At 43.6% G+C, this 23,314-nt stretch overlaps 9 protein-coding genes across 9 annotated transcripts; 3 read left to right on the top strand and 6 right to left on the bottom strand.

The window, feature by feature from the left end:
* Positions 1-69: 69 nt before the first annotated feature.
* On the bottom strand, positions 70-1,635 carry I203_100199 (uncharacterized protein; the record flags this gene model as incomplete). The annotated part of the gene is made up of 4 exons (XM_019149199.1): positions 70-634; positions 764-876; positions 1,024-1,127; positions 1,197-1,635. 4 exons carry the CDS (start codon positions 1,633-1,635, stop codon positions 70-72), a joined length of 1,221 nt encoding a protein of 406 aa, XP_019001726.1.
* A 489-nt stretch (positions 1,636-2,124) lies between these two features.
* Positions 2,125-2,898, top strand: I203_100200 (uncharacterized protein; the record flags this gene model as incomplete). Its single annotated transcript, XM_019149198.1, has 2 exons — positions 2,125-2,337; positions 2,443-2,898. 2 exons carry the CDS (start codon positions 2,125-2,127, stop codon positions 2,896-2,898), a joined length of 669 nt encoding a protein of 222 aa, XP_019001725.1.
* Positions 2,899-3,516: 618 nt separating this feature from the next.
* I203_100201 (uncharacterized protein) lies at positions 3,517-4,707 on the bottom strand (the record flags this gene model as incomplete). Its single annotated transcript, XM_065516586.1, has 6 exons — positions 3,517-3,622; positions 3,689-3,827; positions 3,940-4,091; positions 4,175-4,397; positions 4,491-4,619; positions 4,689-4,707. 6 exons carry the CDS (start codon positions 4,705-4,707, stop codon positions 3,517-3,519), a joined length of 768 nt encoding a protein of 255 aa, XP_065373404.1.
* A 641-nt stretch (positions 4,708-5,348) lies between these two features.
* On the bottom strand, positions 5,349-6,287 carry I203_100202 (uncharacterized protein; the record flags this gene model as incomplete). Its single annotated transcript, XM_065516587.1, has 3 exons — positions 5,349-5,401; positions 5,685-5,966; positions 6,089-6,287. 3 exons carry the CDS (start codon positions 6,285-6,287, stop codon positions 5,349-5,351), a joined length of 534 nt encoding a protein of 177 aa, XP_065373405.1.
* Positions 6,288-7,126: 839 nt separating this feature from the next.
* On the top strand, positions 7,127-9,105 carry I203_100203 (uncharacterized protein; the record flags this gene model as incomplete). The annotated part of the gene is made up of 11 exons (XM_019149195.1): positions 7,127-7,193; positions 7,253-7,333; positions 7,412-7,567; positions 7,694-7,766; positions 7,838-7,934; positions 8,021-8,177; positions 8,259-8,402; positions 8,477-8,650; positions 8,710-8,798; positions 8,868-9,011; positions 9,073-9,105. 11 exons carry the CDS (start codon positions 7,127-7,129, stop codon positions 9,103-9,105), a joined length of 1,215 nt encoding a protein of 404 aa, XP_019001722.1.
* A 639-nt stretch (positions 9,106-9,744) lies between these two features.
* Positions 9,745-11,863, top strand: I203_100204 (uncharacterized protein; the record flags this gene model as incomplete). The annotated part of the gene is made up of 11 exons (XM_019149194.1): positions 9,745-9,811; positions 9,880-9,960; positions 10,036-10,191; positions 10,285-10,357; positions 10,463-10,559; positions 10,635-10,791; positions 10,865-11,008; positions 11,073-11,246; positions 11,320-11,408; positions 11,562-11,705; positions 11,828-11,863. 11 exons carry the CDS (start codon positions 9,745-9,747, stop codon positions 11,861-11,863), a joined length of 1,218 nt encoding a protein of 405 aa, XP_019001721.1.
* A 371-nt stretch (positions 11,864-12,234) lies between these two features.
* I203_100205 (uncharacterized protein) lies at positions 12,235-15,865 on the bottom strand (the record flags this gene model as incomplete). The annotated part of the gene is made up of 10 exons (XM_019149193.1): positions 12,235-12,525; positions 12,600-12,884; positions 12,962-13,237; positions 13,319-13,412; positions 13,468-13,583; positions 13,651-14,441; positions 14,508-14,579; positions 14,637-15,469; positions 15,534-15,666; positions 15,760-15,865. 10 exons carry the CDS (start codon positions 15,863-15,865, stop codon positions 12,235-12,237), a joined length of 2,997 nt encoding a protein of 998 aa, XP_019001720.1.
* A 483-nt stretch (positions 15,866-16,348) lies between these two features.
* Positions 16,349-18,734, bottom strand: I203_100206 (uncharacterized protein; the record flags this gene model as incomplete). The annotated part of the gene is made up of 13 exons (XM_019149192.1): positions 16,349-16,533; positions 16,645-16,760; positions 16,828-17,009; positions 17,085-17,189; positions 17,309-17,422; positions 17,487-17,507; positions 17,574-17,631; positions 17,729-17,892; positions 17,990-18,064; positions 18,181-18,279; positions 18,358-18,365; positions 18,542-18,618; positions 18,688-18,734. 13 exons carry the CDS (start codon positions 18,732-18,734, stop codon positions 16,349-16,351), a joined length of 1,251 nt encoding a protein of 416 aa, XP_019001719.1.
* A 620-nt stretch (positions 18,735-19,354) lies between these two features.
* On the bottom strand, positions 19,355-23,294 carry I203_100207 (uncharacterized protein; the record flags this gene model as incomplete). The annotated part of the gene is made up of 18 exons (XM_065516588.1): positions 19,355-19,436; positions 19,537-19,592; positions 19,697-19,750; positions 19,849-19,959; positions 20,052-20,127; positions 20,226-20,347; positions 20,445-20,547; positions 20,616-20,651; positions 20,705-20,727; positions 20,806-20,938; positions 21,173-21,425; positions 21,585-21,848; positions 21,960-22,210; positions 22,340-22,650; positions 22,769-22,862; positions 22,936-23,021; positions 23,081-23,175; positions 23,243-23,294. 18 exons carry the CDS (start codon positions 23,292-23,294, stop codon positions 19,355-19,357), a joined length of 2,202 nt encoding a protein of 733 aa, XP_065373406.1.
* Between the last annotated feature and the right edge of the window lie 20 nt (positions 23,295-23,314).

Genomic DNA, 23,314 nt, shown 5'->3' on the forward strand with positions numbered 1-23,314 from the left:
AAATGTGCAATCAAGAATGATTATAAATCTTGACCTATCGGTACGATAAAAGCATACAAGAATCGAGACCTATCTCCTCTTCCCACCTCTTTTCCCCCCTCTTCCACCTCTCCTTCCTCCATCACCCCTCCCTGCGCCATTGACACTCTGTATCTCACTCCTACTCAATTTCAACATCCCATTCGAGAACTTGCCCACACCCAAACTCAACCCCCTCGCTCTCTCCGAATCATCTTTCGTCCTACCCTGCATACCCTTCTTTTTACCTACTTCTTTACCTATATCTGCTCTCTTTACCTCCCTTCCACCTCTGCTCTTTCCACCACCATCTGATAATCCGCCAAATCGTTTATCTATATTCCCTGCTGCTCTCTGTTCTTCCCTCTGGGCCTTTTCACGCTTTTGCGCTTTTTGCATTATCGCCGTTCGTATATGAGCAGGATGTTTGGATAATTCTGTTGATCTGAGAGAGGATATACCTTCACCTGGTAAGTTGAAAGATGCAAGTTCCCTTAGTCGGCCTTGTAAGTGATTCCTTTTTTCACTTGGTCGATTGGCTTTGTCCAGTGTATCGGAGGGAAGGAGATTGGTAAGTAACATTTTATGTAGTGTTTGATCAAGTTTGAGATTTGACCTAGATGGAGATGCGAGACACAAGATAAATAAAAGTCAGTGAATGTCTGATTGGTATATTTGTGTATGATGTGTTGAAGAATTGGATAAATATGATGAATGGTAGGGAGGGATGAGATCGATGACCCACTGTTCATCCAAATCATTTTCCTCCGAACCTGCTCTAGCTCTCTTATTCTTTCTGAGGGTGTTATACCCGTCATCTTCAGGTTCGAGTCCCATCATCTTAGCTGAGTTACCGTTCTATATCCCATAAAGCAAGAAAGATTAGTATACATAGCTGGTATTGGAATTACAGCGTAACATCATGAATGGAGACATCAAAGCGAAACAAGGATATAATGTAGTACACAACTGTATATACATGTACTAGACGAAGGCTGAGCTCACCATGAATGCTTTTCTTTCCGCTTTTGACATTCCCATATCCCTCTTACTGCCTACACCACCATCAAATATCACTTCTGGCACTTTTGATGCCTCCTCTTCCAGAGCTATCATGCAATCACGAAAGAGTATGAGATGATGTATATTCTCCAAGTATTGGTCGAGCTTGAACTCACCTTCTTGATCAATTGCAAATTCATCCTCACTGTCCGTGACGAAACCATCTTCCGCACCCCATCCATCATCCGATATATATTCTTCTCCTTCTTCTTCTTCGTCATCATTATCCAAGCCAGATTCAGATTCAGACTCATAATCAGATTCTTCTATAGCCCTCTTCTTCCCCTTAGATGCGGTACTACTTTCCCCTTGAGTAGGTAATGGTGCAAGTCCAAGCATTGCTCGGGATTGAGCTTCGAGGAGAGCTAACATTGTTGATTTGTCGTTACCGTGAATATCTCCTTCGTCGTCCTCGGAATTGGAGTGAGAGCTGGAGTTGGAGCTGGAAGGGGTTGATGCTCGAGGTCGTTTGGAGGGAGGTAAAGCTTTAGCCTTGCCTTTGCCTTTGCCGTCGATTTTGATGACGGAAGGAGTTTTCGATGATGATTTGGCCATTTTTGGCATTGGTCTCAAGGGTTTTTTGGATAGTTGGCTGGTCATGCTACTGGACCTCTCTTCGTACTTGATATCTGATGCTGGCTGTACGGTAATGAGCACACAGAGAATTGATGGTTTTGAGTGAGTGATGATTTGATACTTTCCCATATGACGCGTGAAATGTGTCGACGGTTCAAAAACTTTTTTTCGGAGGTTCGAGTGAGGATTGACATACATCCGCTTCGTTGGCTTCGTCGTGCATTAGATTGTCTACATACAAGCGTCACCAAGCCTCTCGGAAGACTAAGATGTACTGCTCAAAATTGACGATAAAGGAGAGCTCGCTTCTCAAAAGAAGACTTTACTCGCATGCAACATACAGCTTGGTTCACCATTATCTACCTACGGCATATATATACAAGCTCACTGGATGTTCGACGAATGGATGAAATGATGTATCATACATCGTACAGAAGTTGAGTCTTCGGTCAGATCTGGAGACTAACCATGCCAAGCAAGAAGAAACAATCAAGTTCCTCTACTCCCTCTCGTCGCAAACCAATCTCCTGTACCTGTCCAAGAGGAGACCACAAAGATCCACAAGGTAATTTTGGAGAACAGAAATTACCAGATAACACCACAAGTGAACCAGTAAGGTGTCGTACGGACGTATATAAGACTTACGAGGTATCAGGAGGAAATACAACTTGTTCGAAATGTGTCAGTCCAAGCCAAGCTAAGCTCGAATTCAATTCATACGTTACATTTAAACGCGCACGGACACTCAACAGCGGGAAAGGCTAACTACAGATTTGTTTGTGACAGAGCGAAAACTTGATTCATGCTTTATCATACACCACCGACAGCAAAACTGCCAACGATGATTATCTAAAGATGATGATGGATGACTTTCAGGTTGTTTATCCGGGTACGTATGGGAACGGATCGAGGTGGATGCAGTATTTTCGTGAGAATAGAGAAAGTTATATGGCCAGTTCAAAGAAGTCACGACAAGAAAGTAGTTTGGGTACTATCAAACAAGATGAAAAAGCTGATAGACGCATCAAAATTACTCATTCAGTAATATCCACTGCGGTCCCGGATAATATCGCTGAACAGGATAGACCTGCCATACTTTGGCGAAATGACCTTCTCCCAGAAGCACTACACGTCTCTCGCGACGAAGGGATCAACTCTATGTCGGGTACTCAGATGACATCCCCCATATTGCAAATGGTCTCAACAATGCGAGCTTCACTCAGTCGGTCTGCTCTGAGGTAAACTCAGACCCGATGAATTGGACTTCGCATGAGGACATAGGACATGATGGATGGATGGGGGCCGATATTGGATTCGAGAATGAAGGATATCAAGACCATTCGAGCTTTTCGAATCAGATGGTTTCTTTCCTCCCAGGGCAGGATCATCTCCAGAATATGAACAGTCTCCTAGCTCATCCCCTGTCGATGCATGGGCATTCCTGTTTGTCAGGACAAAGTTTCAACAACTGGGCAACCAATCCTGACTCGCATTCATCAGCATATCCGGATCGTTCTGGAAACACAGGCATGTCAATGATTATTGGAGATTCTGACGTCAATCAAACCTGGTCTAGTCATGATGATATTGGGGCTTCAACTCGGAATCGATATTCCTTGCCTACGACTTGGGATGGACCGATACAGTCAGGTCCCAAGGGATGGGAGGAGAAACAATCATTTCTACCAGGGCTAAACATGCAAGACAAATCCTCAAGGGCACAATCAACAAGAGCCGTGTATGTCGATTGTCCATGCATGTTATAATGTAGTGAATGATGATATCGGTGATGTCATTTGTTAGTAATGATTACACATCTACAACAGGATTATCGTGTACAGTCATCAAAGCTATCGCTTCTCAATCTTCTAAGACAATGACAGTACCATACTCATCCTTGAGCTCCTTGAGATCTTCGTTCAGCGTTCCTACCCAGTACGGATCGCCCATCTGTAATGTGTCGACTCTGTCGTATTCGATCAGACGAATACAATGCAATCATCTTGGCTACTTTTGGGAGACCTGTACTTACGTTGTAGAATCCACATCAGAACCTTCACCATCAACGTTAGTTATTACTCTATATTTGATCCCTTCTGCTTCTTCATCATGTTGATCAACTTCGTTTTCTCCGGTTGATAGGATGACGATTTTCTTCTTGAGATTTTCCACTGGACCATGAACCAAACGCAGACCACATCAATATCAAATTCGGTTCCTCTCTCACTCCTCCTTTGACGGAATGGAGTTAAAACATGTGAGTGAAGTTTTAAGACCACTCACAATAATCCTTATCAGACAGATCAGTCAATCTCTTAACTTTCTTGCCCGTTAACCACTTCAAGATGTTTTCTGGATCACCTTTCTCAACCGATAGATCATTTTCACCATTTGTGATTGTCTTAACCAAAGCATATTCCATCCCAAGCCACCACCTATCGTTCGCAATAAGATAATATGTCGTTGTATAAGTGTTTAAATCCTTATAACGAATGGATTGTCATTTGATTCGACTCACCAATTAGCCTGGACGTAATCAATGTCAAAACCATCTTTGACCTCATCAGTTGAAACTTCCACATCTTTTTTCTCTCCATTATCGTATATCGTAAAAGTCGCTTTATCCGTTAGGGCTTGTCCACCTGATGGCTTAATGTGGTCTTTGGCCCATTTAGAATTGGAATCCAATATAAGAGAGAGAAGTGATACTTTTATGCCTGAATCGTTGTCATATGAAGGATCTAAAATAATTAAATCAGAAAGTAGAAAGAATTAACCTGATCCAGATTGGTGCGGTGCTCATTAAGATATCACGGCAGGAGAGGTAGACTTGCCTTTAGTGAAATCATCTTGGGATGGAGCGTCAGTATTCCAAAGTTGGACTACACTATCGCCTCGACGATTATGGGAATAGGGGACAACCGCTCCCAGAGCGAGTTGTACTATACCGAGGAGGACGAAACCTGCACAAATCGAAGATATCATTCAGCTTTCCACAGACTTAGATCGTGGTTGTTTCACAGACGACTTACTGTAAGTCAAGGCTAACATCTTGTTTAAGCTTATATAACAGTATGTAATCGATAGATTGAATCTTATTTGTTTATGTATGTTAGTGTTCGTTTCCTGAGGAGCGGTGAATTTGGTTATAACACTCAGTATTAATTGACCAAAGATACGTTATCTAGTATATTGACAAAATGCAATGAGGAGGAAACAAGAGAGAGTCAATCATGTTCATCTACTTGATACATTGTTATATACATATTTACCGCCCAAACGATCAGAAACGATCAGTCTTTGATCATCCTTTCATTGATAGTCAAAAGGGATTGGTGAGTACACCATATCTTTCTTGTAGTATAAAAGATCTGACACTCCAATAGTTGAAAGGTACGAGCAAGGCTGCGGATCAATTGATGTGAGTGTCACAGCATTATAGGGTTACAGAATGATCAGCAAATCCCAAACATTGGTTGAAGCGAGACAAGGAAGGCATTTCAGCTCGAAGGTGAAGTTGACTGTCTGTACCAAGAACGATTGGTCGAGCTTCCTTTCGATATTCAGCATAACGAGATCAGAAAGGAGTTTGAGATGAAGCGATCCGATCAGGAGAGAATATGCATTACAATGGATTCCCAGAACTAATTGAGATCTCACAGCTTAAGGATGTATCTATCGACAGGTGTTATCTATTTGGTGTGGTGGATTCTAAGCTTGCCGGGGACATGGACGTAGTTGTTGGCTGAGAGTGAAACGAGATGTTAGCGATCAGCTCACGCGCGCATGTTACGAGGTAGCCAATCATGTATTGATGCAGCTACAATCCGGTACCGGTCTAGGCTCGATCGAACCTCGGCCACCGTGCGTCCAAGTGACGAAGCTCCAGGATATCACCATCAAATCCTCCCAGCACTCTACCTAATAAATCTCTTTCTAATCTGGTCCGTCCGTCCTCCATCGCACTTCCTCCTATCGCACATCCAGTATTCTCCGCTCCAAAACACACACATTTACACATGACTCACCATAGTTCTTAGGAGGCACCACGACCTTCGTCGGCTCGTCAATCTTGTATGGCCAACCTTGTTTCTCCGCATATCTTACAGCAGCTTCCTTTGATGGGAAAGCCAACGACGTTCCTTGCACGTAATCTGCTGATGCTGCCCAACCCATCAGGGGGTTCTCCCATCTACCGGCACCTTGTAACACGTCCCAGTCCAATAACCATCTCTTTGTCTTTCCCTTGGCGGACTGCATGGTCGATTTGGTGGGTCGGTAAATTCGCACGGACCGATATTGCATCTCGGCTATAGTACACAAATGAAATAACAGTGTTCAGGTGAAAAGTAAACGATGAGTGAGGAGGAATAACCAAGACTGGGGTCAGCTACCAAGATCTTGTTGGCAGTATATGAGATATATAACATACTGGGGGCTCCTGATACAGTTTCTACCTGGGGTAAACCTGCAAAATCGAACTCTGCAGCTGCATTCTGACCTGGCTGAGCAGTTGGGACGGGTGTGGTGAAAGCGTCAGGTTTGTTGAAGACTGCACGGGACGTATGTATCGATCTGATTGCAGCGAATGGTCGGGCTGACTGTTGGAGTAACGAGCGTGATAGTGACATGATGTATGGGTCTAGCTATATTTGGTGTTAATTCTGTATGCAGATCAAAGTATCAATGTTGATAAATCAGTAATGAAATGACGATGAGATAGGTAGAGAGCGATTGGAGGATATACAAGGACAAACAGGAACACCAAAAGTGCCACACTCATCGGAAGTTCGGTCAAAACCAACCATCCTTGTAAAATAGGAGGCATATTTAAATAAACAATGGCTCCTCTCGATCACAATGAGAGAGGCTCGAAGTCGAAGGCAGTAGTGGGGATCATTGTCATTGTTGTGGCTCTGCCATGACTATGCAATCATCCCCAAGGGGGTGGACCTGGTTGCATCTCATCCGAGATGCTTTGATCACGAAACTGTTACTGACTTTTTCGGTTAGATGAAGTTGCTGATTCCCAGACGCTGACATGATCCATGCCATGATCATCAATCTCGCGACGGTCATCGATCAAAGCCTGGCTCGTAGTTCCATCCCGTGACGATGTTATCTCGCCGCACGAAGCCGAAGACCACGTCGACCTTCCGTCCCATCGTGCCTTCCTTCCCCTATATGCTCATCCTCTCCTCCACTGCATTCTACATCGTGCGCGAGAAGATAGTAGCATTGCATCTCCAACGTTCCTCCCTCCACATCCCTCCACGTCTTCACCTCCACCCCCACCTTTCCAACTCCTCTCTCTTATCTACCTAGTCATCAGACTGAGATATAGGGGATAACCTATGCTTGAATAGGTATATGTATGATAATACCTCATTATTGCATCGATCTGACGTTTCTCTCTAACAACAGCTACTATCATTTATTGTTATCGGACGCGCAAGAGCAAAACAAAACGATGGTACGCACTCAACTTTTAACATCTGCAAAGGACTATACCCCCTCTTCCGGGGAAGAAAGAAACGGTAAGCTAGGACTCATCCGAGATCCCAAGCTGATCGATGATACCTCGTTGTCTCGGTAGATTTCCCCAGTATATTCCCACCTGCCCACGAACCACCTACCGAGTTGGCTAGATATCGCCTCCTATCTCCAACAGCAGGAGGTAAGTGACTCGAGTCGCACCAAAGTTGCAATAAGAGAGGCAGTCAATTAGTGTTTGTATTAACTTAACGTGATTCAGTCCGAGTATCGCCTCTGTGTCTTGGTGCGATGTCACTAGGAGATCAATGGCAAGGGTTCATGGGCAGTTCGTTGAAGTACGAAGAGTCCGCCAAGTTCTTGGATTATTATTATGAGGCGGGAGGAAATTTCATTGATACTGCTAATTTTTATCAAGGTAGGTCACTTATCTCGGCTCACGCACTTTCTCAGTTCCTGATTGTTCCATCATGGACTTTAACTTTAAAGCTGAGACTGTAGCTGATACCTACGCTTCAATTGCGATACTGCTTCATTTTGATAGATGAGCAATCCGAGATGATTATTGGTGAATGGATGGAATCCAAAGGTATAAGAGATGAGATGGTTATTGCTACGTCAGTCATCATAACAATTCAATCTTACCCAAAAATCCCGTTTGTCGCTGATATTTTCATCTTGATCATAGCAAATATACAACCTACAACCTCGATCGTAAGGAAAATAGATTCAAGGGTATCGGAGCGAACTACGTTGGCAATGCTAAAAAATCCCTTCATTTAAACGTAAGTTGGCACAACCTCACAACCGAGCAATACTTTAGGTTGTTTGACATTGGAGTGGTACTGAATGGGTCGCCTTTGTAATGTAGATCGAAGATTCATTGAAGAAGCTTCGTACCACCTACATCGACATCTTATACGTACATTGGTGGGATTACACCACCTCAATTCCAGAGGTGATGCAATCGCTCAATGATTTAGTGAGAGAAAGGAAAGTTTTGTACCTTGGTATCTCCGATTGTCCAGGTCAGTCAATCTCGGTAACTACATGTAGTGACATTTGCCAGAAACCGAAATAACCACTACTGATACTTCACCATATGACAGCATGGATCGTATCTGAAGCGAACTGTTATGCCCGCCAACATGGTCTCGCTCAGTTCGTGGTTTATCAAGGATCTTGGAACCTTTCTAAGAGAGATATGGAAAGGGATATTATTCCAATGTGTCGTGCCAACGGAATGAGTATTGGTAAGTTGGCGTCAGCTTCCACGACAAAACAGCTCAGGTTTTTTAATCTATGACGTGTATCGTGCTGTACGTAGCACCCTATGCTGTACTTGGTCAAGGACGATTCAAGACTCCTGAAGAGAATGAGAAACGTCGCAAAGAAGGTAAATTCAGAGCGGGTATGGAACCGTCAGAAAATGAAATCAAGATTTCCGAGGCATTACAAGAGGTTGCTGAGGAGATTGGGGGCAGTACCAAGCTGACCAGTGGTGAAGTTATCACATGTTCACAGACTGAAAAGTTTGGGCTGACTGATGTCTCGCAATAGTTGCGCTGGCATGGGCCAGACAGACCATGGCTTATTGTTATCCGATTGTTGGCGGCACAAGTATTGATTATTTGAAGTCGAACATTGAGGTGAGAATATCTTGTTGCTTCATTTTCCCATCCAGGCAGACTTTGACTGAATTGTGTTTGGCGTGTTAGGCTCTTAAAATTCAACTCACTTCAGAACAGATGACCAAGCTCAATAACGCCGGTCCGTTCGATTGGGGATTCCCCTACACTGGCTTCGGCAGGGATCCGCACCACTTACCTGGTGGTGTTCCCAATAATGCGTTACTCAACACTGTAAGCTAATCTTATCTGATCCGTTATCTCGTGCTGATCTTTTATTTACGCGTATGTATAGGCCGGTCACTTCAAGTTTGTCGAGTATCCATGATCAAGACGGTTTCAAGAGATAACGGTGATACAGGGAGTCAGTTGGGTGGATTCTGACATTTGACATTCCATGATGGATATCATCTCGAAGAATCTATTAGATATGCTGTTGGCTCGACAAGCGGTCGCCATATATGTCGTTCAGGATTGGAAAGGGTCTCATGAGGGAATGTTTGATTGAAGCAATGTTGTCATGCAAAGATGCGCCTCAACAACATCACAAAGCATAGTAGTGTCCAAGGATATGTGCTTGTCTTTCTTGTAGTTTGCGCTACACATTCATTTTATCTGAAAGTGTCTATGGTGTGCTCATGTTGTTCTGTGGCATACTCTTCTCCAAGACCAGTAGACAGACAGACTCCTTTGAACCTCCACATTCCTCCTCCAAATCCTCCACTTTGCCCTCCACCCTTCACGGCCAATGACGATGACGACAACGATAACGACGAGAAACGTACATACAAAAATACTCGTAGAGATGACGAAGTATGCCTAAGCTTGGAGAAGTACTACATGGGCAGCGGAGAACGTTATATATATGTATATATGCAACTGAACTGTCGCGTCTACTCTCATCTTTCCACTTGATCAAATACTGTATACTTCTCACTTTTCTTACCAGTGAAGCAAACGTATCAACATGCCTCAAATACCATTCACGATCTCCTCCAAGGACTATACGCCTTCATCAAGTGATGAGAGGAAAGGTGAGTCTTCACCTTCCCCTCTCAAGTGATCAATAATTGGCAGAAAAATAATGTTATGTGTATCGTAGATTTCCTGGGTATCTTCCCACCTGCTCCTGAGCCGAAGACGGAATTGGGTCGATACAGGTTATTAGCCCCCACTGCCGGTGGTAAGTCTACCATATAACATACTTAACCTCTACGCCAACCACAAACACTAATTCACCGTTGCGTTTCACATTTAGTCCGAGTATCGCCCCTATGTCTTGGGGCGATGTCCATAGGAGATCAATGGAAGGGATTCATGGGCGGCGGATTAGATTATGACAAATCTGAGGAGTTCCTTGATTACTTTTATAAAGCTGGAGGTAATTTCATTGATACTTCCAATAATTATCAAGGTGAGTCGTATAAACAATAATACTATTTTTACATGGTATATAGATAACTATCCGGCGGAATGTAAACTGAACAATGTGTTGTGATTTGTATAGACGAGCAATCTGAGATTATCATTGGTGAATGGATGGAGAAAAGAGGTATAAGGGATGAGATCGTCTTAGCTACGTGAGTCATGTCAATCTGGTTTTTTTCCCAAACATCTCTCATCTCTTGTCTCGAACAGAGAATGTGCAGAATTACTGACCTGTTTTTTTCTTGTGCATTTATCAGTAAATACACTACTTTCCCATTGGATCGTAAAGAAGGTAGATTCCAAGGTATCGGAGCCAATTATGTTGGTAATGCTAAGAAGAATTTACGATTGAGTGTCAGTACCTTCTAAAATCTCTCATCCCCATAAAGCTACAGGCATTGATTTGGAATCATTCTGGCAATCTATCAGGTCGATTCTTCGTTGAAGAAGCTTCGAACGTCATACATCGATATTCTCTACGTACACTGGTGGGATTACTCGACCTCCATCCCTGAACTCATGCAATCATTGAACGACCTGGTCAAGTCCAGTAAAGTCTTGTACCTCGGTGTATCTGATACTCCAGGTAAGCTTTTCCTCCGACGCCCTCATCTTCTTTCCATAAAATAAAGCTGAGCAAAGGCTTGATGCCAAATTAGCCTGGGTTGTATCTCAAGCGAACGAGTATGCGAGAAATCATGGATTATCTCAATTCGTCGTTTATCAAGGAGCGTGGAGTTTGGCTGAAAGGGATTTAGAAAGGGATATCATTCCTATGGCCAGAGCGAATGGAATGAGCGTTGGTGAGTACACCCCTTCACTTGGGAATGTGTAACGAGGATTACCGACCAATCATGTCATATGTAGCCCCTTGGAACGCACTTGGAGGAGGTAAATTCAAGACTCCCCAAGAGATCGAAGAACGAAAGAAAGCCGGTACCCTCCGAGCAGGCATGGAACCTACTCCTCAACAAGTCAAGGCTGCCGAGGCGCTGAAGGAGGTAGCTGACGAACTGGGAAGTGATGTCAAATTACCTAACGGTGAGGTTATCTGAAATGCAAGCTGATCCTGGCTGCTGGCTGTTGCTAATGTTCCTTGATTTGTATCTTATAGTCGCTCTCGCATGGGTTAGACATGTAGTAACAGATTGTTATCCAATCATCGGAGGTACTAGTATCGAAAATTTGAAATCCAACATCGAAGTTAGTCTCGGCTCTCTTTTCTTTCAGTTCCAACCCATTTTTTTTTTGTTAAAATCACATTTCCGCTTTGTTGTCCTTTCCATGTACCATATCTGACATCCTCTATGATAACCATCATCGACTAACCACAATTATTGTTTAATCTCTACCTAGGCACTCAAAATCCAATTGACACCGGAACAAGTCAATAAACTTACCAATGCGGTTCCATTCGATATTGGTTTCCCATATAACATGTTCGGTACAGATCCTCACTATTTACCAGGAGGTAAATCGAATAGCGCTCTGATCAATTCTGTAAGTATGACCGACCATCAGGATCTCAAACTTTCATCGATTATCATTCAATGCACACCCTTCTCCTTCGATACATAGACAGTGTACTGATTTCAGAATATGTTATTCTATCTTAACACTAGGCCGCTCCTCTTAAATACAATAGCACGATTGCGTAAAGCACTGCGAAGTGTGAAAAAGGGGATCTACCGGTTGCGGATTGGGAGTTGCAGGTTGGAAGCTTTCATAAATCAAAAGAACAAGAAAAAAACCAGGAAAATTCAAAATTGTAAATAGTCAATAGTAAATTATGTTTCGGAATCAGAAGAATGCAAAGTATAAAAGAAGGTTCCACAGCGGATGAGTTTGATATGAGAATCGGACAAAATGATGTCTTTTTCAAGATAGCACATCATATGATTCAGTATATCTCAGAAAATACAATATCAAGTTGCATATCCAAACACGTACACCAAAAGACACTGAAAGCAATATTCAATATAAATGTTATATCCAGTGAAATACCAATCAGTGACATCGACAAAATCGATTAATCAGCCAACCTCCTGATTGTCCTCCTCTCTTTCTCTCCTACAACCTTCAGAACACCTTCATCCACCAGACCTCTGACCACTTCCGCGAATTCAGAATGATCTATTGGGACAGTCGATTGATTCTCCAGACCTTTGATGGCCGTAGACCATTTCAATCCCGTTCTACTACCTGATGAATCGACAAGGTTCAAAAGCTCTTTCTTCATATCTGATCGAGCTCTTCGGGTCGAGGATCCCGCACCGAGTGTCAAAAGATCGAGATCGATTTGACCTGTTAATGGATCGGTCTATTACATTACCAGTCGTTGATTAGTATTTGGTAATCTTTGAAGAACATGTGAGTAAGAAAAGATCCACTCACAGCACTCTCCCTTAAAGCAGATTTGATCAATCTAACAGCTTCCACCACATCACTCAGATCCACACTCTCGCTAAACCTCATCCTGGCATGTGCCTCGGAAAGTCGAATCATACTTTCAAGCTGTCTTGTGGTGGCTGTGATTCTCTTCTCTTGTGTACGCGAGTCTACTCCTGCCTTTCGCATCTCCACGTATGCTTGAACCAGCGCTGCCGAGGCATCTTCGGACAAGACGGGATGTACTTTGGCTCGAGCATAGGTGATATATGCTGTGAGAGTATCAAGAGGCTACATTGCAATACACATCAGCACATCAGCAAATCACTCACCATATCATCATAAGCCTTCTTGATTTGAATACTCACAATGATATCTTCACCAGCCGTTTCAGGTCTATCCTCCAAATACAGTCCTACCAAATGCTTTGCCAATCTCCTATCGTTCAACTCGTCCACTCTATCCAAGACAAGATACAGTAGATCAAATCTCGAAATGAGAGTAGGTGGTAAGTCGATATTAGCTGGAATAGGTAATTTAGGGTCGTATCGCGAGTTGATAGGGTTAGCGGCTGCGAGAATGGAAGTTCGAGCATTCAGAGTGGTGATGATTCCCGCTTTGGCTATAGAGACAGTTTGTTGTTCCTAAATCACGCAGAAAAGAGCAGGATGAGCTGATCGTTTTTTGAAATTTCCGATGAAGAAAAGACAGAAATCGCAGCTCACCATGACTTCATGCAAGACACTTCGAGTAGCATCTGACATTTTATCGAATTCATCGATACAACATACACCACCGTCGGAAAGTACCAAAGCTCCACTACAATTTATGGTCAGCTCCGTCAACTGCCTTGATTTATTATGTACTAGCTTACCTTTCCAAGACCAGCTGCTTTGAATCAGGATCTCGGGTCACATACGCGGTCAAACCGACCGCTGAAGAACCTTTACCCGAAGTGTATACACCTCTGGGAGCGATCTTATGGACGTACTACATATTCCAACGTGACAAAAGTCAGCTTGATGCGGTTGTCATGGTTCACGAAGCTGATACTTACCTGTAAAATTTGAGATTTACTCGTACCGGGATCTCCGACCATGAGCACATTGATATCACCTCTGTATCTCGGTCCACCTCCTCCACCACCTCTGGAGATGGATTTGTTCGTACCGCCAAACAATTGGAGTAGAATTCCTTTCTTGACATCTTCCAATTCGTAAATAGAAGGTGCCATGGATCTAGCTAAGATCTCATAGATCTCTGGATTATTCGATAACTCAATCAATTTCTGCTCCATTTCCGCCGAAGCGGTGAATATAGGTTCATCTTCTTCAGCGTTGTCATCTTGATCCATTAAATCTTTATCTTGTCTAGATAAAATCTCATCCTCATCATCTTCTCCGCCTACTCCCACTCCTGGTGGTTTACCTTCCCCACTTCTTGTGGAGGGGTCATAACCCATTCTACCAGTGTTGGTCCTCTTGATATGTACGACATCAAGATAGGTCTTGAAGAGCGATTTGATACTTCTCTGTCGGGGGTTGACTCTAACTGGGATAGATCGGAAGATACCAGTAATGATCACTCGGTCACCAGGTTTGACCAAGTCGACCAGCTCGTCATACGCACATAATGAGACAGTGTGAGGTGTCTGTCCATCGGGAACTGCATCGGGAGTTTCTTGAAGTCGAATGACTTGCTTGTCGGTGAATTCGGATCGATTATGAATGAGTGACATGGTTCCCTTCAGACTACACACATCTCGAGGACATCGTTCGGGTTCGTTGATTTTACCTCGGTCGATATCGGCTTGAACGGTATGTTGGCAGACCATACATCGGAAGAAAGCTGAGTGAGCGTAAAAAGCGTCAGATGGCTTGCGCAAAGAATCCATGGTTCGGACAGCTGACTTACCAGTAGTCATATCAGGGATGACGGGAGTAGCTCTGATAACGAGACCCTTAACGGAAACCAATTTATCGGTATCTGCGATCAAACAGCTCAGCTTAGAAACACGAGATTGCTGAATGAACCATTACTCACCTCCAGGATTCAGATCTCTCATATTCACAGCCCTCTCCCCTCCAAACGGTCTGACCTTGAAAACCTTACTCTGAATCGTGTTAGACTCATCGGTGAGTAGATCCAAAGCCAACTTCTCTATCAAACCTTCCGAGTACTTCTGTCTAGCTTGATCCAAGCTCTCTTCGGATAATTCAATCATCGTATCTCTAAGTACTTGATCCATAATGGGTACGACCTCTTGGGGGTAGTTCATTAATTGATGATACAATTTCTTCGTAGGCGGATAGCTCAACAAATTGATTGAATCTAAATTCAGATTCGTTTCTCCGGTCATTTGCATTCTCTTGAGGTAATTTTCATATAAGACCACTTCGGCCTTGGCAGTTGGTAGGTTATCGTATAAGGGCATAGAGGGTGGGATTATACCACCTGATTCAGCGATGGTCTTATTTAGGTTGGAGTTGTACAATGCTCTATATTTAGGTTTGAACCCTCTTAAGAAATCTCTAAAGAGATTCATCGATTCCTGAAGAGAGATGGTGGTTCCCCAGATATATTTGACCATACCACCTTCACCATCTGCGTCTTCCCCTCCAAAAGCGTTATCTTGAGAGGGAGCGACGGCAGACAATGTAGGAGCGGATGAACCGTGTAGCCTATTGGATGCTCTGGGAGTGGTAGGATCCCCATTTTCGCCGTCGATATCGATATCTGTGTTACCGGAAGGAGATGATCCTCGGACGAGCAAAGGTGTATTTTGGACGGTACGGCGAGCAAGAGAAGGGGAGGAAAGTGGGAAAGAAGAGTGGATATCGCCTCGACGTTGTCTACGAGGTGTCGAGCCGCCAGAACTGTGCGGAATAGATAGAAAGGATCAGTTGGTCGCTCGTCACATCATAGTAAGACTTTACTCACGCAGGAAAGAATAGCGGGGTTTCACCTCTAATCCTCCCCAGACCATCTGAACTTGGAATGGCATTCCCACTCCTACCAGCTGCTGGTCTAGGCGAAGAAGTAGGGAAATGCAGTGGTGAGGATGAGCCAGGGGCTATAAGTTGAATACAGCATGATCAGTACGAGTGTCACCGAGTCAATCTCGGCCAATCTGTGCAGTTGTTCAAGTGATGTAATGGAAACTCACGAGCATTCCCTGCGTTTCTCAACTGTGATGCTCTGGGTGTCCCAGCCACGGAGGAGGAAGGGAAGTTGAGCGGGGAGGATGATCTGGGTGGGTTGGGGGTTGACATGATGGCTCCTGCAGCTGAACCTTGATCTTCCTCAGACTAGAAGCAGTATGGCAATCTAGGCTAGATGAGCTGTATGAGATACGCTGTAGGATACAGGATGGTGAGAGATGGATGGATGGATGGATGGATAGACGAGTGAGTATATGAGGGAATAAGGGAAATGTTCTCGTCCACAAACGCGTAAAATGCAACGGGAGAAATGGCGCGACGCGTTGAATCCCGTTCCAAGTGTGTTATTGCCACATCATGCATCCTATCCATCATCACATCATTATTATCATCCACCGTCTCGAGATACGAAGCAAAGCATCCTATGCATATGCACACATATATATTATATATATATCCTCTGTCTGTGCATTTCTATCTCGTTCTTCAGCTAGATATACAATTACAAAGTTCATTCCTTCTCTGCTTGTTTTTCCTTCATCATTTCAATCGGATCTCATTCTCAATTCACATGTACCGTCTAGCATCTAGACTTTAGAGTGACGACTTGGCTTGTAATTCACCTTTGACAGCTTTGCTCAGGCTCTCAGCGAAATACTTGATGTTGTGCTCGTTCAGCCCAGCCATGGAGATTCGTCCATCTTTGGTCATGTAGATATGGGCGTGATCGGCGAGAGCTTGAACTTGCTCAGGTGAGATACCGGTGAAAGAGAACATTCCTGTAGAGGTATAGAAAACATCAAAGGCCAAATTAGCCATGTATCTCCACACGCGTGAGATAATACTGCCAGAACAGCTCTTCAGACCTATGTAAAAAAACCATTATTCACCAATCTGCGATTTGATATGACCCCATTCTCCGGGAGTTTTCAGTTCGATCAAAAGATCATACAACTTGTCTCTCATTGAGATGATCCGATCGGCCATCTTCTTCACTTCGGTGAGCCTATTGCAGCCGTCTGTCAGAACCTTCACTCTCTTGTGGAATGCGATACCAGATACAATGTACTCACCATTGCTCGTACAGCTCAGGTGTACCCAAGATAGTAGCCACCAACTGAGCACCGTGGACAGGTGGAGAAGAGTATAAGGGTCTAATCACTCTTTTCACTTGTGATAACACTCGCTCTTTCTCTTCGGTAGATGATACAATGATAGAGAAGGTCCCGGCTCTTTCAGCGTATAGACCGAGGTTCTACATTGTAAATAGAAAGCGATCAGCTTTCATTCCACTTCTTTCCATGCGTTTGGATAGGACGAGTCGATATACCTTAGCAAAAGATTGACAAAGGATAATCTGATGTCCTTGTTCAACAAAGTATCGAACGGCAAACGCATCTCTGATGATATCTCCAGAGGCGAATCCTTGATAAGCCTAGTAGCAAATGAATCAGTGATAGCTCTTACAACGTAACTTATCGAGTACCCGAGCATGGGACATATATAAAAGCGGAACGAGTTGTCCGAAAGTTCATGTCAGAAATGGTTACTCACCATGTCAAACAAAGCCAAATGCTTCTTAGCTTTGATAAGCTCGCTCAATTCCTTCCATTGTTCTTGAGTAGGATCAATACCAGTGGGGTTCTGAGCACAGGCATGAAGCAGTATCTAGCAGAGAAATTCCACCAATATCAGCCACGGCAATGATACCGAAAGATGATGGTCAGCTTACAATGGAACCCGATTCGGCGTTCTAAGACGGACAACAAACCGTCAGCTAAGATCAATAAGACACATGGTAGAGACCACAGCAGCTCACCTTGATATCCTCTTTCATACCGTTGAAATCGAGACCGACAGTGTTCTTGTCAAAGTACCTGAATGATGGTATACATATCAGTACGGCATTACCATTTCGCACGGTGGTTCCCATAAGATTGCATGATCAATTTGACATGAGATCCGTTTACTCACCTGTATCTTTGTACCTTTAATCCAACTCCCTCAGCTAAAGGCACGTGATTTCCCCAAGTAGGATCAGGGAGGTATAAGACTTTAGGTCCATTGTAGAATTGCGATAGAAATCCAGTAGCGATTCTCAAAGCACCTGTACCGGAGATAGATTGGGCTACGGCGATCTGGGAAAGTGAGAAAGGAAAAAAAAGGTCAGCAACGTACCAAAGGAAGGAAGGAATAAATGTGTATATTTGGAGAAACGTGAAGAACGATACTCACTCGTCCCTCTTGAAGTGGTTTGGATTCTTTACCGTAAGCCAACTCGGAAGCCAAAGTGATGAAGTCGTTGGCGCCCTGTGTTCAGACCCAACAAATCAGCTCAGTTCACGCGTACGAAGAAATCATCAATGTTACTCATGAATGTAATCAGAAGATATCCGATGGGATGAAGATGATCTAAGCATACTCACAGTTATAGGTAGATATTCTTTGTCCAATTTCTTTTGGTGCAGAATATCTTCAGCTTTTAGTACTGATTCCAGGACGTATGGTTTACCATTCTCGTCTCGCTACATTCGTTCATGGTCATATCAATCAGCTGGTGTGATTCATATGAAATTTACCACAGGATGATGACCTGTACTCACGTAAGCACCTATATCGAAGTGATTTTAGTATGAAAGGAAGGTGGATGAGAAGGCGTATTGAGGTTATGACAAAGCGAAGAATGATGGTAATCGGGGATAGCAATTGAGTGAGAAGAACAAACGGTTGATCAGCATCATCCTCTCTATGCTAAATGATGGATCTGGAAATGACAGGATGACATACCAACACCGAGATTCACTTTGTTGGGATTAGTATCCTTCTTGAAAGCGTCGGTAACACCCAGAATTGGATCGGGGGGTCTACGAAATGAGACGGGTGATAACAAATCAGCTTATGTACTCGGCATCACGAGGAAATCTTCGACTGACCCTTGAGGCACAGCTGACCAGAAGTTTGTGAAGTGAGTGCCTATCATGTGGTCTGATCAGCTCATCATCATCATCATCATCGCCGTCGTCGTCATCATAAGAGAGAGGATGTCGATGATATCCCATCAATCTCGTTGGTCGATATAATACACTCACTCATTGTGAAGTGTATCGAACTGTATATAGATATAGGATAATAAGATACGATGAAGAGAAAAAGAAGAACTGAAGTGGGAACTGAGAAGGAATATGATACCCCTTCCTTGCCTTTGACTCTCTCAACAACGGAGTTATCCCAACGAGGTGAATTCGAAAATGAAGCGAATCGATTCGAAAACAACTCATCATCACTACTCGTACTCTGGTGTTATCCCCACTTGACCGGATGCGGGGCAATTCGCTTGGTTACGTAATTACACAATGATCCGGTGGATTCCGATTGCACCTACAGTACAGCAAATCGGACCGACCACACGGAGATGAAGCCATTGAACAGTTGTGCATGCTTCACGATGAGATTATATCCATCTAAAGCAGAGAAGAGAGAAGAGATTCGAGCCCAAGACGCAAAAGAGATAAAACAATTAAAACTTCAATGTATCCTTCAATCTTCTATTTTTTACGACTCAAGCAACCAACCAAGCCCTACCACCACCCGAACTCAAGACTAAGTGTCTTTAGTAGGTAATTCTCGGATTTCTTCTTCTACTATAACTTCTTCCAGAGATTTATCAAGATATTCACCATTCCTACATCGACCAATGACCAAACTTATCAGTACCATCCCGTATTTCTTTTTATGAATTGTACTGTAACGGGACTGGTAATTTGAATAAGATAGATACTCACTTGATACCTATACAGATTTTCTCTACAACTTCCGCAGCATGATCAAAGTCGTTCAACTAACACATGGAACGATATCAGTATACAAGGTCTGCAACCTTGAGAAACTGATGATGGTCTATCACGTATACATAATGGTAGGAGAGGGGAAGCCTGAACTCACATCATTCCATACCTGTGCAGAGAACCTAGCCCACCATTTCCCTCCGTGTCTGAACTATATATCCAGAGAAGGAGTCAGTACGAGCATATGAGCAATATCCCCTCAAAGTCAAGGTGTCCAGCGATGATCCGATAATGGGCTCGTATACTCACTGCGGCCACAAAGGTATTACCTTCAAAGCATTTATCTTCAAAGTATCGTAACTGCTTGAATTGATCTTCCAAATCTTTTGGATCGGGTACATGAGGTAATCTGACATTCACCTAGTACATGTCCCACATCCCAAATAAAGATCAGCTTCGATATATCCCTTGCAGTCTATTTAGCTAAGACAGCTAACAGTAAATGAACTTACCATTGCAGCTGTCAATTCTCCTTTAGGAGTATCCATCACTTCTGTACCCCACTTCTTTCGTAATCTCTTACCTCCTCTACAAATTCATCATCAGCTACCCCAATCACAGGAACTGATACTAAAGCAGGGCGGAATAGATGTGAGGAGGTCAGAATCTCGAGAAGTAAGGCTCACTGCACAGCAAGGGTGTGACAATACTGCATGATCCTCTTCTCCCCACCCATGGATTTACGGAAGTCGATCGCATCGTTCACAGAGAAAAAGGGTGCCCAATCGGTCGTACCGGTCCATTGAAACTATGAGATTCGGCAATCAATCAACTCAGTTCTTCCACTCTCATTTCGTACTGGATCATTCGTTAAGCGTTTAATTTGCTATCAAGAACACACTCACCTGTTCGACGAATTGCCATGGTCTATCAATACCCTTCGTAGGGTATCTGGTAGATTCATACCCTGCAGAAGTGGGGAAAGTCGAGCGTATGAGGTATTGGTTTCTGCGTCCCCAGTTGTATACGATCAGCTTTATTAGAATTGGAAGCACTATATCCCATTTTTGACTTACCTTATAGGAACATAAAGGACTGCACTTCCACGATGACTAGGATCCCATATCAGCTTGCTCCACGCTTTACCAGTAGTCGAGCAGCTCACCTGTGAAGCCATTTGTGACAATTCTACCAACAATCAACAAGCACCTTCATCAGCTCTTGCAATTCGAGAATCGAAAATGAACGTTGAGCACTTCAACTCACAGATACCCAGAAATCACAATCTGATTTCTTAACATCCACCTCGACTTGTCCAATAGCGTGAGCAGCATCTACCACGCTCATCGCGCCGTACTTTTTACACAATCTGACGATATCTTCCCAAGGGTAGATGACACTATGTTTCAGTGAGAAAACAGTCAGCTTCATGGTCGAGAATCTGCGAGATCAGGGGATTGCGACGGAAAGGTAATAGTACAGATCGCAATCATGTAGCTTGAAAGAGGACCGAGGCAGGCGCGTATAAGGATGTTAGAAGAATATTATAGTGTGACAATTCAAGAAGTTGTGTATCAGAAGAAGGATAAAGGGATCGACAGAACATGAATGGACGGCACGTAGGCATACTCACCCAGGATTACTGGCAATAACATCAACGACCACCGCCCTAATTCTTTCATTCGCATTCACTCCAGTAGGTTTACTCAACCCCGTATAATTCGGTTGAGCAAGTTGGTTATATTTACTCAATACTTTTTCGGATTGTTCAATGATCTCTTTATGAGAACAGGGGAAAACATCATCGATGATTTCGAGGCGGATTTGAGGGTTTTTGTCACATAGGCATTTCACCATTTGGCCTACTGCTCCGTAAGTTGACGAGTCTAGACGTGCATTGAACAGTGAGCTTAGACTCATTATTGGAATATTCAGGACAATGAATGGAAGTGATGACTCAATCGATTGTTTATCGATGAGTTATACGATCTGACCTGAATGATAGAGCCAGGTAACAGAGGATCGCTTGTTGGAAGATCACTCACAGATAACGATGATATCCCCTTCGTCCCAATTAAGATTCATCAAAACAGTATTGATCCCATGCGTAGCATTTGGAACAACGACAACTTCCTCGGTCCTAGCGCCAATCATCTCCGATACCTGTTCTCTAACCTTGTTTAAAATGGGTAACCAAGTTCTTCTCATGAAACGATCGGGGTTGGATTCGATCTGATCCGACAATTTACGCATTTTGTCAATTACGATTTTTGGTGGGGAGCCGTAAGAACCATGATTGAGATTTACATCTGATGGGACATCGCACATTTACCATCAGCTTCTGGTCATGGGTGCTTCACATTTCCTTTGTATGCCTCGCTGAGGGTTACTCGGTTATATCGGTGCACTGAATAACTCACAATCATCTGCAAATCCCCAGTATTTCCTCATGCCCCTACCGAAATCCGGGAACCCTTCAGCAGTCCTACCCAATAATTTGCATTCTTCTCCATCAGTAGTCAAGTCATCCGTTCCAACAGCTGACGAACTCCTTTCGTGTCCTGTTGATCCAGGTTCCTCCTTGATAGCTTGTTGTCTCTCAACATCTGTGAAGTAGTCATCGGGGAGGTCTCTCCAGGAAGATTCTTTGGCTTTCATATAATCTTCGAAACTATCTCAAAAGTCAGAAGAGCATCATTGAAATGATCAGCAACGACAGTGTGATATTCAGCTTGCGGCGTATAATGACATGATGTGGAGGGTGATGTGTACATCCAGAAGAACATGAGTAATCACCCACCTCCAGATCCTGGGTTCCAGCTTGTCCAGATCCTCAGCCCAGATATAAGTCCAAGCTTCAGTCATACCCACATCCACACCACCTTCCTTTTCTTTCCCCTCTATGCTGTCTTGCACCTGTTTTAGGTATTCCGCTTTGGCCTTTCCGTCGGATTCTCTCGTCCCGTTTGATCGAAGTGTATTTACGGTCTTCTCAGCTTCTAGGTTGTTGAGAGATACTCTCGAAGTAGGATCGGATATAGCTTGGGCGAGTGAGGATATGGCAGTGGGTGGACTTAGAGCTTGGACTGGTAATTTGTCTCTGAGGTATTCCTGAGTACAACGAATACCATCATCACATATAAATGAGATATTCCTTCTTTTGTGACGGAGGTTTGGTCCATGAGACGGGATTATGATACAAAGTTATGAGGATGTGAAGAAGACTTACAATACCTTCGTAGATATCTAAGAGGTTGATATCCTTGTATGTCAATCCTTTTACCAATGTACCTCTTACATTCACTTCTTCAGAGGTCAAGACACTGTCGGACAACAGTCAACAGTCAACGTTCCATATCGCATACTGTACAACGTGGATTGATATGAGCGACTTACTCTCCCCTCGAAGTTAGGATATTCGTCTTTTCTCGATCAATTATAGCAGGGTATGATTCGCCTTTGACACAGTGTCGAGTGTAATTCTTAGGGGGAACATCCAAGTCAACGATAAAGCCTAGGTAGAAACAGCTGTAAAACTTACGGGTAAGAGGGCATCTTGAAATGTCAAATCATCACATTTATGTCCTAGAACCCTTGTAAGTACAGCTGGTACACACAGTGTTCCATAGAAAAAAACTGATCAAGGTAGATGGTCAGTATTTCGCTTTCATTCCTGGTCCAGGGGTCGTAGGGGATCACACACAGTCGTATCGCTGCTCCTTGGCTTCAACGATTGTATCGGACTTGACTGCCATGTTATTGTGTTGCGACGAGC

This window comes from Kwoniella mangroviensis (genome assembly GCF_000507465.2).
Source record: "Kwoniella mangroviensis CBS 8507 chromosome 1 map unlocalized Ctg01, whole genome shotgun sequence".
NCBI lineage: Eukaryota > Fungi > Basidiomycota > Tremellomycetes > Tremellales > Cryptococcaceae > Kwoniella > Kwoniella mangrovensis.